This window comes from Neolamprologus brichardi, chromosome 8 (assembly GCF_056152115.1).
Source record: "Neolamprologus brichardi isolate AB-2024 chromosome 8, ASM5615211v1, whole genome shotgun sequence".
In the NCBI taxonomy this organism is placed as follows: Eukaryota; Metazoa; Chordata; class Actinopteri; order Cichliformes; family Cichlidae; genus Neolamprologus; species Neolamprologus brichardi.
Window position 1 is genome coordinate 18,167,041 of NC_142111.1, and position 18,904 is coordinate 18,185,944.

The 18,904-nt window shown below is 42.3% G+C and overlaps 1 protein-coding gene across 6 annotated transcripts in view; it reads left to right on the plus strand.

Annotated features, from left to right (window-relative positions):
* The first annotated feature begins 7,253 nt into the window (after positions 1-7,253).
* Positions 7,254-18,904, plus strand: part of nrxn1a (neurexin 1a) — a 68,843-nt gene continuing 57,192 nt past the window's right edge. For 4 of the 6 annotated variants that reach the window (XM_006791034.2, XM_006791038.2, XM_006791037.2 and 1 more), the window contains exons 1-3: positions 7,254-7,631; positions 8,720-10,152; positions 18,846-18,863. In XM_006791034.2, the coding sequence (XP_006791097.1) occupies positions 9,420-10,152; positions 18,846-18,863 (751 nt within the window). In that variant the 5' untranslated portion in view covers positions 7,254-7,631; positions 8,720-9,419. The remainder of the gene's footprint in view (positions 7,632-8,719; positions 10,153-18,845; positions 18,864-18,904) is intronic. The other 2 variants (XM_006791035.2, XM_087844740.1) reach the window with 1 other exon arrangement.

Genomic DNA, 18,904 nt, shown 5'->3' on the forward strand with positions numbered 1-18,904 from the left:
ACCGCTAAAAACCTGCGATTTCAACACGCTGTTTGTCACCATTCATGGCATCAGCTAGGTAAACCTCGTCATCTGAAGCTCAGAGCTCCAAACACAGCGGCGCAAACTGACATAAATGCAAGCACAAAAATATGGGCACACAAACACACGCACTCACGCTGGATGCTGACAGATGAGTTTTTATTTTTGGCTGTATATTTTCTCCGCTGGCAGCCCAGACACATATTACCCGCGCACAAGCGCTGCTGCACACACGCACACATACATAAAGGAAATATGTATACACACCCACGCACATATACAGTGACCTTCTCTTTGCTGAGTAGGCAAAGAGTCAGGGGTCACTGCCTGCTGTCAGCCTGTCAGAGGGAGGAAGAGAGAGGGGAAGTTAGAAGGAGGAAAGAGAGGAAGAAGGGATGTGGATGGAGGTATGTACAGAACCTCATCATTCAATAAAGACTAATGCAATCAGAGGCGGCCCATATCTGTCACGCTTAATGCCGGCTGATAGAGTCGCAGCAATTTAAAATGCTCACGGTATAATGCATTTCCCTGTGCCTCTTACAGACTGATGATGCATCACATCGCGTCTTGATGGCTCTTGTAGAAACAGATAACCTGCTCTGCAGCATGCTGAATTGAGCCTCCTCTGTGCCTGTCCATTTTGCTCATTTCTATCTTAATCAGCTGAGAAGGAGTTTCATCTCGGGTTCATCCACTAAATAAAACAGAAGTCGCGTGAAGTTTGCTGCCCAGCCTTTTAGAATTATTGCATGTAATTATATGAGGGTACCCATCATTAAACTTTGAATCAGAAATCTTTCCTGGAAAAAATATCCATATATCCATCCGAAAAAAAAAGTGTTTCTAATTTCAAGCATCTTCTAGAATCAGGAACAATTTTTATTAATTCTAGTGAGAAAAAAAAGTCAGGAACACACTGTAAACAGAAACTGCTTCATCAATACTTCATTCAGTGACTGCATGTGAATGAATTTGTTTATGCATGTCACACTCTGCGCTAGAAACACTTACCACATCTTCTGTGGTGTTTCTTTATTTCACAGGGGAACACAGGGAGGAACGTTATTATTTGATAATGCCATTTGGTCCAAAAGGTCACGAGGATGGGAGGAGAGACCGAGAAAAAGGAGGAGGAAAAACGAGTAGTATGAGGCAGTTATGGTGGAGTGGTGTTGGTGGTCAGTCCAATGGGAAACCAGGTGCTGATGTTGGGATAGTTTCCATAGTAACTCCTCCTCCTCCTCCCTGTCTGGTTCGCTCCTCTTCTCTCGCCAACACTCCCGTCACACATAAGAACACCCACTGAAACAAGTGCACAACTGCTCGCTCAGACCTCCCATCTTTACCTCATCGCAGGGTTTCTGCGGTTTTGCTTTGATATCTGTTGCTCAAATCAATTTGAGCCTTTGTGTGGTCATATTTATTTACCATAAAGCTGCCTTCTTAACAGTCGTCTGCCTTGGTGGAGCAAATGTGTACATAAGCAAATATCTCAAACAGCAGTGAGACTGTGCAATCCACTCCAAAAAAACACAGCTAAAGATGGTAGCTAGCGTACAAAGACAGGATTAAAGATGGAGTGCATTTAACAGCTGAACATCAGTGTAAGGACTCCATTCAGTGTTTCTTTAAAGTGCATCTTGAATCAGCTCCTCCAGTAAGGTCAGGGCTGTTCTTTTTACAGGAGGCGCCAACCTTCAGCTGCCAGTTTCCCAGTTCTATAACTCATTCTCCTTCCAGCACATGATGAAGGTGTCGGTATGACAAAGTAGTAGTATGGCCAAAGTATGGCTTGTACTCTCAGTTGAAATTTAATAATGCCTATGTCAATTTATATGTAACCAAAGTCCTTCTAGAGGACATTTCGTGACACAGCAGTCATCTCATTAACTCCCTTTATTTTGAGGCTTCTATCAAAATTATACTATACCCATATTAACAGCAGGCAGATACAGTAGGCCAAGATTTTTTTTTTTAAATACACTGGACTTCATATTTAGTATATAACAAGAAGATGTGCGTGCTACTGCACAGTTGAAAGGGCTCTAATCCCTTAATAGTGCACAACTAGATGATTGGCTCATATGTTTTCCAGTTCAGCTGTTGATTGGCTCCTTGGGGGCAGAGCGAGGACAACCGCCATCCAGAACTGTACCATAAATTTCTATTGAGGATTCTTTGTTCCATGTTAACAGAAGTGTGGTTTTCAAATAGAGTCATAACATAGATATGAGATATGAACCTCAAAAACAAACAGCATTCACATCACCATCATGCCTGATTAGAACAAAGAAAATCATCTTTGGCTTTGATTTTTTGCTTACAATAAACACTAACACTTCACACAAAGACATGCATTTGTTCTTGACATACATGAAGTTTGAACTATTTGCACATTGTGAATGACAATAATCACGTATAAGTGTATGGAAGTCAATTTCAGATGTTTTAATTTTAGTCATTTTGTTCTTGAGCTGGGCTTGTATATAGATCCAGTAGAAGAGAGAGAAGAAGAGCAGCAGCAGCAGCTGGCCCAGGGAGCCCAGAGAGAGCACCTTTGAGCTGGGCTCAACACAGCTGGAGTCCCCTCCCTCCCGGGGATGGACTGGAAAAAAGTGTTTGCTTTGCATGTGTGTTTGCTGAGGAGCTTGGATGGGATCCCAATCTGTACATCTAGTTTACACCACATGCCCCAAGAATGTGGAAGCCTCAACTTTTGCGAATTTCAAAAGTGGATGCTAGTGCATGTCTGTGCATTATACAGTTATACATAATAATGAACTAAAACTACAAATTACGCTCATTTTCATATTTCAGTTTTTTTAATCCTCAGTTATCTTACAAACATAAAAACATTTCCATTTTTTGGTGGAAATGTAAAGCAAAAGCACTTTTTGTTGCCTGTTTTGGCATCTGGACGTGCAACTTTTGTGAGTATTGCCACTTTCGTCTAAGGTTTCTGTGATTCAGTGCTTTTACTCAGACCAGTGAACAGCCTTGCTGACACTGGATTAGACCCATTTTACCTTCCTTGCATGAAACGTATGGACATAGCCCCTGTGAGCTCACACAATGTTTAGAGAAGTCCCGTTAGAAAGCCTTGTGCTGAGCTTTTTGATCATTTAAATATTGGTGTTTTTTTAAACCTGAAATGACACCAGAGAAATGGTTCTGACTTAAAAAAAAACAAGGACAGTGCATGCCACATCCCCTGGATGTCTTGATGCATTCTCAATCATCCAGGAAAATAAATCTCCAAAAGTTGATTCTGTTCATCTGGACGTAGCGTATTCTGGGAGAAACATTTCGTCACTCATCCAAGTGACTTCTTCAGTCTCAGCTGACTGCAGGATTCCCCAATCTTATAAACAGTACATTTGCATAATGACTGAAACCAGCCCACTGAAGGAACAATGGGCTGTGAGGTCAATTCCTTAATCATAATTATGCCCAAAACACGCTGCGCCAAAAATTGGTCCACCCCAAGGATCGGGTCCCCCGACACAAACAGAGTAACATAGTGTACGCTGTTAAGTGCCAGGAGGATTGCCAGGATTTATACATCGGGGAAACCAAACAACCTCTGGCGAAGCGGATGGCACAACGCAGAAGAGCTACCTCATCAGGCCAGGACTCTGCAGTCTAATTACACCTACAGGCTAGTGGACACTCTTTCAAGGATGAGGATGTACACATCCTGCACAGGGAGGAACGCTGGTTTGAGCATGGAGTCAAGGAGGCCATTTACGTGAAAAGGGAAAGACCAGCTCTGAATCAAGGAGGGGGCATAAGGGTACATCTTTCGCCATCTTACAATGCTGTGATTGCAGCCATTCCCCAACTCTCTGTGAATGGTACTCATGGCCATTGATCAGTGGTCTTTGATCAGTGGGTTTTGGTCAGTGGTTGTTGATCAATGGTCATGAGATTTGCATAATTATGATTAAGGAACTGACCTCACAGCCCATTGTTCCTTCAGTGGGCTGGTTTCAGTCATTATGCAAATGTACTGTTTATAAGATTGGGGAAACCTGCAGTCAGCTGAGACTGAAGAAGTCACTTGGATGAGTGACGAAACGTTTCTCCCAGAATACGCTACGTCCAGATGAACAGAATCAACTTTTGGAGACATCCCCTGGATCTTCCTCCTTTACCCAGGTCATAGAGAAAGGGTGCTAAGGAATCTTTCCCATCGCCTTTGTTTTAAAACCTTGTAGCCTTTTTGCAACCTAAGAAGACCTCCATTATGGCTGTTAGAAAGAATGCAGGTTCAAACTTCACTCTTCAGAGCAGGAAGCTAATCCATCTTTTATACTATCTATGAATACTTGAAATTGTATTAGCATTGTCCAACTTTTCCCAACAGATCAGAGACTTAACACCGCATGCTTCTCTGTGTCTGGCTGCAATATTCCCCACAATCTGACAATGGTGCGAATGGACTTTAGCAAAAGTCATTTGTAGGAATTTTCCTCTGTATAAGAAATGAATGCATACAGTCCTGGCACAGTAAATTACCAATTCCGTCATAACTTTAGCGCTTTAATAATGGATGGTTGGCGCACCTGAACTTACCTCGCGGCACACTGGCGTGCATGGGCATACCATTTGAGACCCACTGCATAACACACACACAAATCATGAGTCAGGGTGATTTCAAACACCGTTCTGAAATATATGCACACCAAGGTTGCTAACTGAAACAAAAGTTGAAACTAAAACTAGTTGTGGAAAAAAAAAAGTTACACAGAGTGCTGTAAAAACATATTTGCCTCCCTCCCTCCTCCTTTTTCACCCTTGTTTCAGAGCATCAAACTAATTTTAATATTAGACCTGAGGAAATACATGGTGCAACTTTTAAATGAGGATTTCTTTTTTTTGTCTAGCATGAATAAACTGTTTAAGGTAATGCCAAAGCATTTCAACCTGATTTAACTCAGAAGTTTAAATAGGCCACTCCAAAACCTCATTTTCATTTTCACTTGTTTTTTAACATTCAGAAGTGAACTTGCTGGTGTGTTTTGGACCATTGTCCTGCCACATAAACTAAGTGAACTTGAGCTTTAGGCTGGAAATTCTCTTTCTTACATAGAGCAGTATCTATGTTTTCATCAATTACAACAAATTCTCCAGGTGCTGAAGTAGTAAAGTAACCCCAGACCATCACACAACCACCACCATGTTTGACTGTTGGCATGATGTTCTTCTTATGAAATGTTAATTTTATGCTAGATGTAGCAGGACTCAAAACTTTCCTGAAAAAATTATGCCTTTGTCTCATCAGGCCACAGAATGTTTTCCCAAAATTCCCAGGGATCATCAAGATGTCATTTGGCAAATGTGAGACAAGCCTTTGTGTTCCCTTTGGTCACCAGTGGTTTTCTACTTGGAACTCTCACATGGATACCATTTTTGTTCCATTTCTTTCTTATTGTTGACTCATAAACACTGATTTTAGCAAGTGAGGCCTGCAGTTTTTTCAATGTTGTTCGAGTTTATTTTGTGACCTCCTGGATGGGTCGTTGATGTGCTCTTTGAGATATTTTAATAGCCTGGCCGCTTCGGGGAAAGTTCACCGCTGTTCCAAATTTACTCCATTTGTGGATAATGGTTCTTACAGTGGTTTACTAGAGTCCCAAAGCTAAAAGTGGCTTTGCAACCCTTTCCAGATTGATAAATGACTTTGTATCTCATCTGTTCTTGTTCCTTTAGATTGTGGCATGATGTGTTGCTTTTGAGATCTTCACTTCGTCAGACAGTTTCTATTTAAGCGATTTCTTGAGTCAACGGATCTGGCGGCAATCAGGCCTCGGTGAGGCTAGTGAAATTGAACTCAACTTTCGCCCAAAATTTGGATAATTAACAATTAAGTTAATTAATAATTTAAAACCGGGAGGCAGTTAATCTGTCACATACAGGGCCAAGTAGGTCTGGAGAGCTTTATTCTCTTAATAAATTCAATAATCTTTTTAAAACTGCATTTTGTGTTTGCTAGGGTTATCTTTGTCTAATATTAAAATTTGTCTGATGATCTGAAACATGCAAGTCAGACAAATATGCAAAAACTAAGAAAGAAATACTAAAATCCACTAAAACAAAACATTGTGCGCATAAAACTGGAAAGGAAAATGTATTTCTTTTTCAGCTTGTTGCATTTGACAACAACCTGCCCATTGAGGTGTGGGTGCATCTCTTTACCTAGACCCAGGATTTCAAGATGAGTGTGATTCAACTGTCTTCACAAAGTGTTTTGTTTGGAATACCTTTTGTAAGGTTCTTAAATCTTGACCCTGACAAATACCCTCATTATGACAAATAAAAAGACTAAAACTAAAACTGAAACTAATGAAAAGACAGCAAAAACAAAGTGTTTTAAAACACTTAAAAGGAAAGTGAAACAATAAATTCCACTGTGGGAACAATAACTAAAATCAATTAAAATCAAACTGAAAAGAAAAGAAAATAATAATAATAATAATAATAATAATAATAATAATAATAATAATAATAATAATAATAATAATAATAATGCTCTAATTCTTATCTAATATATGGCAGCCATAAATTATTGTTGAACATCTCAGTCTAATGTGCTGACACTATATGGTTGTGGATTTGTTCCAGTTCAGTCACTAGAGCGTGAGATTAACACTCCTGGCACAGTTAGTAAGACACTGGTGGGCTTTAAGGCCTGACACAGAAATGGCACTAGCTCATCCCAAAGGTGTTGGAAGGGGCTGAGGTCAGAGTGTTCAAGGGCCTTATCCACCCTGAAGGTTTCTCTTAACTGGAACTAAGGAGGGTGTGAACAGTAATGTGTCCGTGTGGTGTCTGAACACCGTATGTAATCTATTTTCAGATGGATTATGTTTTCTCTGTGTGAGAAGAGAAACAGATTGAGAGAGATCTGTAAACTGACACGGCCTCTTCAATCCGTCCTTCCCCCCACAGTTCACTGAATCGCTGTCTTTACTCTCGCTCCTGTGGCGCCAGTGAAGTAAAGGCCATCCTCACTGTCACTCACGGATTTAATCATTCGGATCTACCCAGGCTCTCGCCTCATTTTCTGCCTCCAGTAATAGCGTTTCAGCTTCGTACGGGCGGTGAGTGCGCGCTGTCCAAGGTGCTGCAGCGGCGCGCGGCCCCGCCCATCCTCTCCTCTCACTCTCTCTCTCTTACACACACACACATACACACAAATACACATTCACACTCCATCGTTCTCCTGCGACCACGTGACGTTCCCTCTGTCGAGTCTCGCGGAGAGCATCAGACTGCACCTTTTCCTCCTCAGGAGAACGGAGAGAAGGAGAGGGGGAGAGCGGCATTGAGTCAGAGAGAGAGAGAGCGAGAGAGAGAGACTGAGCGAGAGAGAGGAAGGGGAAGCTAGAGAGAGTGTGTATGAGAGAGAGAGCAATAGCACCTTGTCGCCTGGAGGCGATCCTATGATAGTTTCGTCCCTGTCCGGTAGACCGATTCAGTCTGCCACCAGGCGCGCGCCTGCTCTCTCCTCTCTTGCGAATTCGGGGGAGATTCTCCTCAAATGGAAGGGAAATCGATGAGCCGCGCGCGGCACTGTTGCCACGGAACCACAGGATGCGCGTGAGGTAGGTCGGTTTTCTAGTGTAATATGTGCCTGAGCTGAGGGAACACCGCGGTCGGTTTGCCTTTTATTTACCGGGGCGAGGCTGCCACGGCACTATTACAGGTGTAATTCCAATTAAAACAGCAGGTTAACTGTATAAAGAAAAAAAGAAGTAATTAACAGGTAACCGGCGAGCTAAGCTGTAGTTAACGTCAAGCGCTAAGGGCTCAGGTGATGAGACCGAACCCCCGGTGTAGTCGAGAGGGAGAAAAAAATGGAGAGAAAATATAGCCGCAAATCGAGAATCGATATTTCAACCGCATTCATTCACCCCGTCTATCAATAACTGTGATGTCGCCGCTTTTCGCCTCTCAAAGACTCCTAGAAGACGCTACGTGTAGTCCACTGTGCGTGTGCATTTGCTGCCACTGTGGGGTTCTGCCGTGTGTGCGCGTGTGAATGTGTTCAACTGTTTGAAATGGGCTCTGAAGCCGTTAATTCGATAAAAGCGAGGCGGTTTGAGTCATCCGCCGCAGCGCGCGGTGCTGCTCCCGCTCTTTGTGATGAACCTAACACAGTGTTTGACGGTGCCGCGAGGTAGCCTCGTTAAACCCATTTACAAAATAAACTGAAACACGAAAGCTGTTGATTAAAATTTGTAAGAATACCGCCAGTGTCAGAGTGGGTCCAGCTGTTCTTTTTGGACATTAAGGCCGCCGCAGGTATGCCACCTTATAAAAATCTCCTGCGGCATGATGGGAGCTCTGCTGAAGGAGGTGCTGTTTGTGTATGTATGTATGTATGCGCGTGCCTATATACTGTATGTGCTTGGCTTAAACCACTGCCGTGTGGGCTGCGTGGAAGTAAAAAATCTACGTGTTATTCTGTATGTTTATAAAGAGTTATGTGGGCCTGCTCCTTGTGTAGTGTGACAATATGATGTCTTTGTGTGTATGCGTGCAGAAATGCACGAGAAAGAGTAATCTGAGAACAACAGCGGGATCAGGTTGTGTATGTGTGCGTGAGAGTTTGTGTATTGTATATATGTATGCGTGTGTGAGTGTGTGTGTGTGACCCTGGTTGATTGTGCCGTCTCTGTTCTCTCTGTAGGTCGCTGGAGAGAGTGATGACGCGGCAGTGAGAGACACACATACCTCACTTGCACACACACATACATTCGAACACACACACACACACACATATTTTTTTTTTTGCCCACACACACTTTAAGTCTTGCCCTACTAAGAAAGGGAGGAGGGGGAGAAAATACTGCTATGACGGTGTCATTTCTCTCCATTACCAGTGTGTGAGCCACACACACACACACACACTTGCACTTGTACTCCGTGGGGAATTGCCTGCATGGGGGATAAGGCCCTATCTAGGGCACAAAGATGGAGTTCACATACGATTTGTCACATATCTAACACTCACACAGACGTTCACACAAACACACGCACCTGGAATCTCATATGTCAGAAGATAAGAATAAAGACTGAATGGAGAGGAGACACTGAACATCTCAGAGACGACACAAACAAGAGGCCAAGGGAAAAAAAGATGTCCAAAGCATACTGAAAGGATGGCGGGAGCCGCTGTTTGACCCCCTCCCTTTCCTGGAGCTGAATCCTATAGGAGCCAACCTTTGAAAAGAGCAATTGCAAGATAGAAGGGTCACCTGAGAAACCCATAAAGAGTTCTTCAAAGGCCCCTACAGTTGTCACCATGAGCTGTAGGCTAGAGGGAACACCCCAGCTCTAGCCACTATCTCATTCCGTGTGTGTGTGTGAGTGTGAGCGTGAGTGTGTGTATGAGTGTAATGGCGGTTTGTGTTTGGGCGGCAGCCCCACTGCTCTTCCTGGGGCTCTGCCTGTGCAGCGTGGGGGGCCAGGCCCAAGGCGAGGTCCTGGAGTTTGGAGGCGTTTCCAGCCAGTGGGGGCGGTTCCCAGTATGGAACGCTTGCTGCGAGAGTGTGCTGAGCTTCAGCCTGCGGACTCACAGCCAGGAGGGCCTGCTGCTCTACCTGGATGACGAGGGATTCTGCGACTTTCTGGAGCTGCTGCTTCTCCACGGTCACCTTCGGCTGCGTTTCTCCATCTTCTGTGCTGAGCCGGCTGAGCTGCAGTCAGGTGTGGCGGTGAGTGATGGGCGGTGGCACGCAGTGCGTGTCAAGCGGGATTGGAGGAACACCTCGTTGGAGGTGGATGGGCGATTGGAAGGATGGGCGGAAGTGAAGAGTAAGAGAAGAGACATGACAGTATTCAGTCATACCTACATGGGCGGGGTGAGCCCAGAGCTACATTCTTCGCCCCTCCGCCTCACCTCTCCTTCAGTGCGGGAACACCCTGCCTTCCGTGGCTGGATCACGGCAGTGAGCATCAACGGCTCACTGGTGACGCTGGACGGCTCAGAGGGCGTCACAGTAACAGCTGGCTGTGGCCCAGACCATCAGTGCCAGAACGGAGGGGTGTGCAATGTGGTCAACGACCAGGCTGTCTGCGACTGCTCCGACACCGGCTACCAAGGCAATGACTGCAGCGAAGGTAAGGCCCAAAATCATGCTGACCCATCATATACATCCCATCCTTTACACATACACATGTACACCTCAAAAGACACATGTACATACGCTTACATATGTGGATTAACATCTCAAAATTTATACCTCTCTTTACAAACACCAAGTCCTTCAACAAAGATATCTATTTCTCATTCACACCTTCACATTTACCTTCAATTTGTGTGTATGGACCAGCAGCCTTCACAAACAGTGCAAGACATGCATACTGATTATGTTTGAGATTGATTTCTTACGCCTGCCGGTGGCTCCCAGTTTAAGTGAGCTCCTCCAGAACCCAAAATTAAGCCCACTCCCAGGAAGAGAAGTCAGTGTAGTGAAGCTGGAGAAGAGAGCTTGAAAACAATTTGAAACAAATTCCTGAAAGTCACTGAAATGCCTGGGTGCAGGTTTTGAGGAGCTCAGTAGGTGCATTTGGCAAAACACAATAACTATATAGATCAGTTGTGGACATGGCTGTTGGCTCATGTTGAGAAACTCTAATTGGAGCAGGGCTTAGATGCTGGAAATCAGTGGTTGTTATATGGCCGACACCTGCTTGCCTGTGTTAATGGATTTGCATTGATTCTAAATGGCCTTCAGAGGTACCATACATAGGGTGCTGAATGATGTGTGTACAATCTATCGCCTGCCATTAATTTGAACAGCTTGCAGCCTGTTAAGATGCTCTGTTTGCGTCTGTGTGATTGTGTGTAGTGATTTTGTGTCAGTGCTTTTATGCATAATAAAAAAGGAGACAGTGTTGTGTTTATAAAGATGAAAAAGTCAGACTATAAATACTTGTAAGTATGCCGCAGATGGTTTAATAACTGCTAGAAGACCTTCTCTTAATACTTCCAGTAGTGCCTTTGGTCACTACAAGTGGCAATACATTGGGCAGCGTACTGATGGCTGTTACAAAGATGAAACAGCTGCTTAATGAACTCAGCTACCAGGTTATGGTTATCATTGCAAATTCGTTAATTTCCCCCTTCTAAGTTGTGTGTGTCTTCAGATTTGCTTCAGTTCATTCAGAGATAATTTGCATTCTTAATCGATAGCTCTCTAAAACGAGTCTGTGCTTTTTTGTTTTCAGCACCAGCGATACCAATCAGCGCCCGCGCCCCCACCCCCCCACCCCCACCCCCACCCCTCCAGCAATTGATTTTTCTTCTTTTTCCTCTTCTTTTTTTTTTAAATGACACAAATGCATCAGCCAAAAAAAACCAGCCGAGTGGCCTTCCACCATGGCTACTGTTTGTCACCAGCCTAACCTTACACCCCACCCAGCACCAATTTCAACATCACACATCCCCTTTAGCCACCCGTCATATCGCACCCTAGCATTTAGTGGACAGTAGGCTGGCTTAGGTTACCATGGAAACAGGACTAATAAGAAGACACGATGAAAGATGCCTTCCTAACCCTCCTGCTTCCACGCCTCAGCTCCGGCCTACCCCCTTCTGCACTCGTTTGTACCCGCAGCTCCAAATGACTTCAGCCATCATATCTGCCACGCACTCTTTCCACTCTGTTTACACGCATGTGGCAGTGAGTGGAGATTACTGCGTGTTTAATCTAGGAGGCATGTTCACAAATCGGGCCACCTGTCCTACAACAAACAAGGGAGATGCACACAAACGAGGCAATTAACAAACAGTTAATTAAAAAAAAAAAATAGGAAGCATAAGAAGTGAACCTAAACTAACAATGACAGGTTTAGTTGTAAAGTCAACACACTGGGTTCAGGTGTTGCCAGGGTTGCCTGTGTTGTCCACCTCTAGTACCTGGAAAGAAAATAGCCACACACATTCCATAGCAGGTTATATATATAATATTATTCAGTACTTATCAGTTTCAATGGTGTCTTTACAGATTTTGCATTGGACCTTGTTTTCAGTTGTTTTTCTTTAGAACTTTAACAGCTGTTGCATTTTGTGGACTCACAGAAACATTTGATTTCCCCATGTCTCACATGGTGTAGTGGTCTGGCGATGGTCATTAACATCTGTCCATCTATTTTCTTAATTGCTTATTCAAATGAGAGTCATGTTGGAGGGCTGGAGACTATCCCAGCTATCATAGGTCACACTGGACAGGCACCAGTTCATCACTAGGCTAACAACAGGGAGACAGATAACCATTCACACTTACAGTCACACCAATGTCCAACTTAGAATCAGTTAATACCTTAACATGCATATTTTTGCACAGTATCGGCACAGGCAGAATATGCAGACTCCACACAGAAAGGCTGTGTTACCTCCTACCAGCCACTGGTAAAAACAAGATGATATATAAATGTTTTAAGACAAGAATCAGTGACATAGTCTATTTATTTATTTAGAATTTAATGACTTTGAAATGACCTTATTAACCACTACAAAAGGCAACATATGGGCTTCTTTTCAATATACTTTTTTGCTTCCTCCTCTCGCATCTCTTTCTCATATCGTAGCTCCTCCCAGTGAGGATATAAGGTGAAGATGCAAGGATGAGATGCAAGGACAGCGGTGCTGAAGCTTCCATTATACAAATCCATGGATCCATAGTGCCAGCCTTAAGAGCTGCTGGTTACTTATAACAGGCTTCACAGTTGGACACCCTGTCTAACTGATTCATAAAGATTTCCTAGAATCTTCTATAAGGAACAATTTAAAACTTTACCTTTTAAAGACAGATGGATATGAAAATCTCTTGTTTATAAATTCATGAAATATGAAAATTGTTTAATACATTGAATTAGCTGCAGCTATAATAGTAATTAAATGAACATTTTAAATCCTCTAATTCATGTATAGAACAGTGCTATTTGTTCTGAATTGTTACATTATTATTTGCACTAAAATGCGCCACGCGGCTTCATAAAAATGTTTTCGATTGTAAAGGAAAAAACAAATTGGGGCTTTGCTTGACGCCACAGCACAACAGTGCATTGCGCCTCAGTATGTGCTTTCTGTCAATCTTGTAAATGACACTACAAAGCAAGCACTGTAAAAATAAACTGCTACATGGGGAGTTTTCCGGGTCATCGGAGGAGAGGGGATGCGAGGAAGCAAAAGTTAGTGCAATTAAAAATCAGACGCAGCGCGGAGAGGGTCGTCAAAGGCAATAATGAAAGTCTTGACCACCACTCCTAACATGCCACGGAGATAAAAACGGTATTAAAGCAGGTACGTTTATGTTCATTTGTGAGGAAATAATTAGTCTATATGAGAGAGAAATAAGAAGAAAATTAATTAGCAGCTGTTTTGATGATTAAAAATGAATTAATTAGGAAGAAAATGCAAAGAATGTCCCCGAATGTGAGCATTTTATGTTTTTCTTTGTCATATATGAAAGTAAACTGAATATTTATTGGGTTTTGTACCGACTAATAAAACAAGCAGAGTATCTTACCTTGACTATTATTTAACTATTTTCCAATATTTTATGAGCAAAAAGCAATTAATTGGGTGAGTCATATGCTGATTAAGTAATCATGAAAATGCATTTAAGCCACTTCTAAAGTAGAAATGCCAAATATTCCCTTGATCTAGTTTCTAAAAAGTGAGAGATGCTGTCTTTTTTGTCATTTGTATCATTTTACATTTAATATATTTATGTTTTGGGCTGCTGGTCAGAAAAAATAAGAGTTTAAAAGCATCATTTTATGCCCCGGTACTTAATGCCAGACAATTTTTAGTATTATTTAGTAGTTTTGGCATTTTGCAGACTACATCATTAGTGCTAAAATAAATAGCAGTTGTTGGGCTTTTGCACTGCACGTGTGTTCAGGAAGTGACAGGTGAAGCTATGATCAGCCCTGTGCAGAAACTCAGTGCTGCACTGAGAATTAGGTATGATCCAAGCCAGTCTAATCCAGTCTGCTGTTCTGCTGCTGCTGCTTAGGGCACAGTGGGAGACAGACAGCAGTGGCACACGCATACCTGCACAAACACGTGCAACACAAAACATACAATCACACAGAGAAACACATTCACACAGTGCACTGGCTCCAGCACCAGCATTAGTCACAACACCACTGAGGTTCCTAACAGCGGTGTAGCTTTACAGGCTAAATAAGAGGTGAAGACATTTTATGTAAAAGCTCACACCAGATACAATATCTACTTTTCTCTGGCACTCGTCGCTCAACAAGAGGCCACTTATTCCTTTTAAGGGGGTGTTTTCTATTCCTAGTGTTGGACTCACATTTCATCTGTGAGTGAAGCCAATTGTTTTGGAAAACATGTGCCAGAGTCGTGTTTTTTCTCTTGGCACCAGTGGCTGCTGTTAGTAATTGTAGTCACATAAATTGTAGTCTCGAGTTTGGAGGTCTGCTTAGATGGATGTGCTTCTGTGTCTTAAGTAAGAAGCTTCGTAGCATTACATGGTTAAAATAATGTGGAAATTCTCTTTTCAAACTAAATTGCAGCTTCAGAGAAAACATATTATGGTGTTTTACTTTAGAGCTGAAATTTGCTCTGAGACTTGGTATTGTAGCGTAGCATTAAGTTTTGGTGTAAGCAAATCAGTTCAGACTCTTCTCTTTTTATTTTTGAAGATTAAGATTTCAGAGTTTAGGCATAAATGTTGAATGAAAATGATGTGCGATTGTAACTAGGGATGGGTATTGATAAGACTTTCACGATTCCGATTCCATTTTCGATTCTGTTTAACGATTGATTCTTTATCGATTCTCTTATCGATTCTTTTTAAAAAAAGAACACTAAGGTCGATTAGCTTAGAACTTTGTTTTATATCTTCTCTTTGAACAAGATAGAAATTTAGGAGTAACATGGCCTTACAAACCCAACAGAGATCTTAAGAGATCCGCAACCTACGGCTCTTCAATGGGGTGTCACAGGGTCCCCAGGAAAAAAATTGTAAATGTAAAATAATAAAATAAATATTCTTCTGTAACAATAACAAAGTTTAACATAAATTATTCTGTAGCAATTACACAAGAATATCCAGTAATGTCCCTGCCTACAATTAAACACATTCACTTACCGATAATCGGGGGCATCTGCTGTGGCAAATGGGTGCAAGCCTTTTACCACAAACTTGTCACTGCTCGGTGACGTTCGTCTATCCTGGCTTGAAAGGAGACGCTACCGGTAGACTGCAGCGAGAACTGCCAGCATCTGAGCCAGACGCTGTCTGTCTCTCTCTCTCATCATGATCACCTAAATGCACAGTAATGGCAGGTTTTGAAATAAGGCAGATCGCGCTAACATAATATGCGCTGTTAGTTGATTATTTACCTGCCGCATTAACGGGAGAGGACGTGCAAACGTTACCGCTGCTGCTGGGTTGAGATTCACGAGTCCGGAGCGGAATTAAAAAACACGACATTCATTTAAGGTTATCGCGTAGTTTGTGAGCAAATGCTTTTGCATATTCCAAGTGTTTCCTCCCTTAAATGAAATATCTACTTTGCAAGTATCAGAAGTTGCCCTGTTGTCATCCGTTCTCGTAAAGTATAACCAAACTTTTGAGCCTTTGAGCCGCTTAGGCGACATGTTTCCTGCCAGGTAAATGACACACCGCAACGTGGTGACGTCATTCAGGGCGACTGGAATCGATAAGGGAATCGTTTGCAAAAATGGCAAACAATTCCAAGGAATTGAAACAGTGGGAACCGGTTCTCAACAAGAACCGGTTCTCAATAAGAACCGGGTTTCGATACCCATCCCTAATTGTAACACAACATTTTTCAATGTTTTCATTATTTTATTATTAATTTGCATAAAATTGCAAAACTTCTGGGTTAAAATGCCCCCCCAAGGCATTTGTAGCTGAGTTAAGCCAGGCTTTCCCCTTATAGCCATGAGGTTTGGCAGATAAGGATATAGTGCAAAATAGCATGCCTTTTATTTGCAGTTTATGCATCGGAAATGGGTTGATATGCTACATTTTGGGGACATAGTTTTGAGAGGCATTTGCAGACAGTGAAGTTCAGATAACAAACACTGGAAATAGCATAGCTGTTTTTGTGTGCAGCTGCATTTTTGGTTTCTATATTTGGCCAGCTTTTCACGTATAGTATCACAATTATTAATTGATTTTGGATTTAATATATTAAATTCTTTGTGGGCACAAAAAAAAGAAAAGAAGAGGCGAATTCTATACCCTAAATTCTAAAGCAATCAGTCAAAGGAAAACTAGTTGATTTGTGAAGTTGCTAGAAGGGGGGAAATCAAATGCCTTGATTGATAGGAAGGACAATAACAAAATCTGTGAGGGAGGAAAATGCATCAGTTTGTTATGTGGAGGAAACTGCAGTTAACCAAAAGGGCAACTCGGCAATTAAGGAAAAATGAGAAGGTGGGTTCAGCTGTGTCAAGCATATCGGCAGCAGTTTTTTCATCTGTCAATTTCATCAGTGTACATTAGGCACAATAATGTAAAAAAAAAAAAAAAAAAGCCTAAAGACGTTTAACAGTCAGCTCTTGAAGGTTAATTGTGATCTTTTTTAGTTACTTACTGGTAGTAGTATTAAAAAACTCACAGACATTAGTTCTGGAAACAGATTTAATGGACTGAGCTTTTCTACTGAAAGTGCAGTTTTTCTTAGTCAGCTAACCAACACACAGACCTTGGACAGAAGAGTGCAACACCATCTTTAAATTCTCAGAATCATTCTTGGTAGATAGTTCAGAGATATAAAGAAGTTGGAGAGGAAAAACTGAGCAGATGATGTGTTTTCTTTGGATAGCCCACATTTTCTGGAGGGCTGTTTTGTGTGTTGTGGATCTATAATATTTATTTTTTTTAAAAAGCTGGCCTCATGCGCTGTTGTTCATTTTGGTGTGACAAGATACCGGCACTGTGGGATATCTCAAACCCCAGGAACCACAGGCTGAACCAATATATATGCATCAGCAACACTAGCAGTGAGTTACTTTTACGGATTTATAGTTTTTCAAAGGAAATTCTCATTCTAGATGCACTGACACACTTTAGAGGAGATAATTCTCAGTTTGTGTTTAAAATTAAGTGGATGGCTAAAAAAGAAGGGGACTAGAGGCCCAGGTCTTTTTTGACTGAAGCAAAAACATGTTAATAGCATCTAAGGCTGCAAATATGTTGATTGTAGGTTGTGAAAGAGTTGTCGCTTTCAAAACTGGGATGATCATTATTTGCGAGTATATGAGCCGAGACTGTGTAGTTGTTTTGTGTAGAGTCAGGCAAAGCCGGGCATAAAGGTTTATCTTTTATATGGTACCTTGAAATTACTGTGTTATTTTGAACCCAGCAGCCTCGGTGTAGCTGCACAATAAAGCTTTGAGATAAAATTATAACCCTCTAAAAATTAGAAAAAAATTCAGTTATGAATCTTTAATACAGAATGAACATGCTCTGCTAGAGGAAAATATGAATCCTTAGGACTACGTTTGAAGCTAGAAATAAGCAATTTAGCTGTGGCTGTCTTAGTTTCCGTACACGTTTACAATTACACAGTATCTTCAAGGCTCCCAAATGATCCACTTTTATTCCTGCTCATATTTTTGCAGATTTGTGTCAAGCCTAGAAGTATTTGCAAAGCGTAATGTTGTTATTTACTGTAGGCATTCTCAGCCCTGAAAAAAATGCAGTATATTACATATTTAATACCAGTGCAATGAAGGAACTATTTATGAGGGTTTTGTTCCGAAGCGCATCAATATGTCACTTTGGAGAAATAAAATGATTTGAGATACTCAGAATATAGATGTAGTAAGTGAAGACAGTTTGAGCAGAGCCCGAGCATAAATGTAATTACTGTCTAAGTTATTTTGCCCTCCAGTGAAGGCAGAGTGAACCTGGCTTGTTAGGCCTGGCCTGGCTTGCATTGTCCTTGAGGGCAAATCGCTGTTAGCATGCTAATGGTTCCACCTGTTTCTGCCATGCCACCGGCACAAGGGCAGAGGCAAGGAAACACTCACATGAACACAAAGCTCAAGACTCACACATCCACACACAGGCGCCCAAAGTTTAATGTACACACAAGCACACAGACACACAGACACACACTCTGTCCCAGTATTGGACCATGCATGCCCCTTGTCTTCCTGCACTGCTAATCCATCCCTACATGTTTACCCTGCTATTTCACATCATTATTACTGCCATAGTCGACGTTAGTGTGAGTGTGTGTGTGCGTGTGTGTGAGAGAGAGAGAAAGTGAGAGAGAGAGAAGGAGGGGAGAGAGGTAAAGAGGATGTGGGAGAGATTGCGAGATTGAAAGTGTGTGTTGCATGCTATATGTCGGGGGGCTCCGGGGAGAGGAAGCGGCTACAAGGTAAGTTATGGGGTAAATGGCTCTTGAATCCAAACCTACAGGTAGGACTGTATATTTACACCAACACCCCCTCCCCACCCCTCTACCTGAATACCCCCACCTCCACCCCTGTGTACCCTACAAGTGTGGGTGGGCGTGTGTTTGTTTACGCACTTAGATATGTGTATTTGTACCCGCGTGGAGTCGTAGAGAGACTGTTCATCTGTATGTATAGATAAATCTCAGTTTTGGCTACCAGTGCAGCATGGTATCCATTGTGTCCGTGCGTGGACTTTTGCATGTGTGTTGCCGCGGTAACCCCGGACAGGTGTGCATGTACAGTAAGTAGCCATGGTAACCCAAGGGCTGAGCATGCATGTTAATGAATGTCTGTCTCTCTCTCTCCTCGGCCGGCCGCAACACCTTTCCAGAGCACAGCTACACTCCAGGTAGGTTGTACTATCTATCTATCTATCTATCTATCTATCTA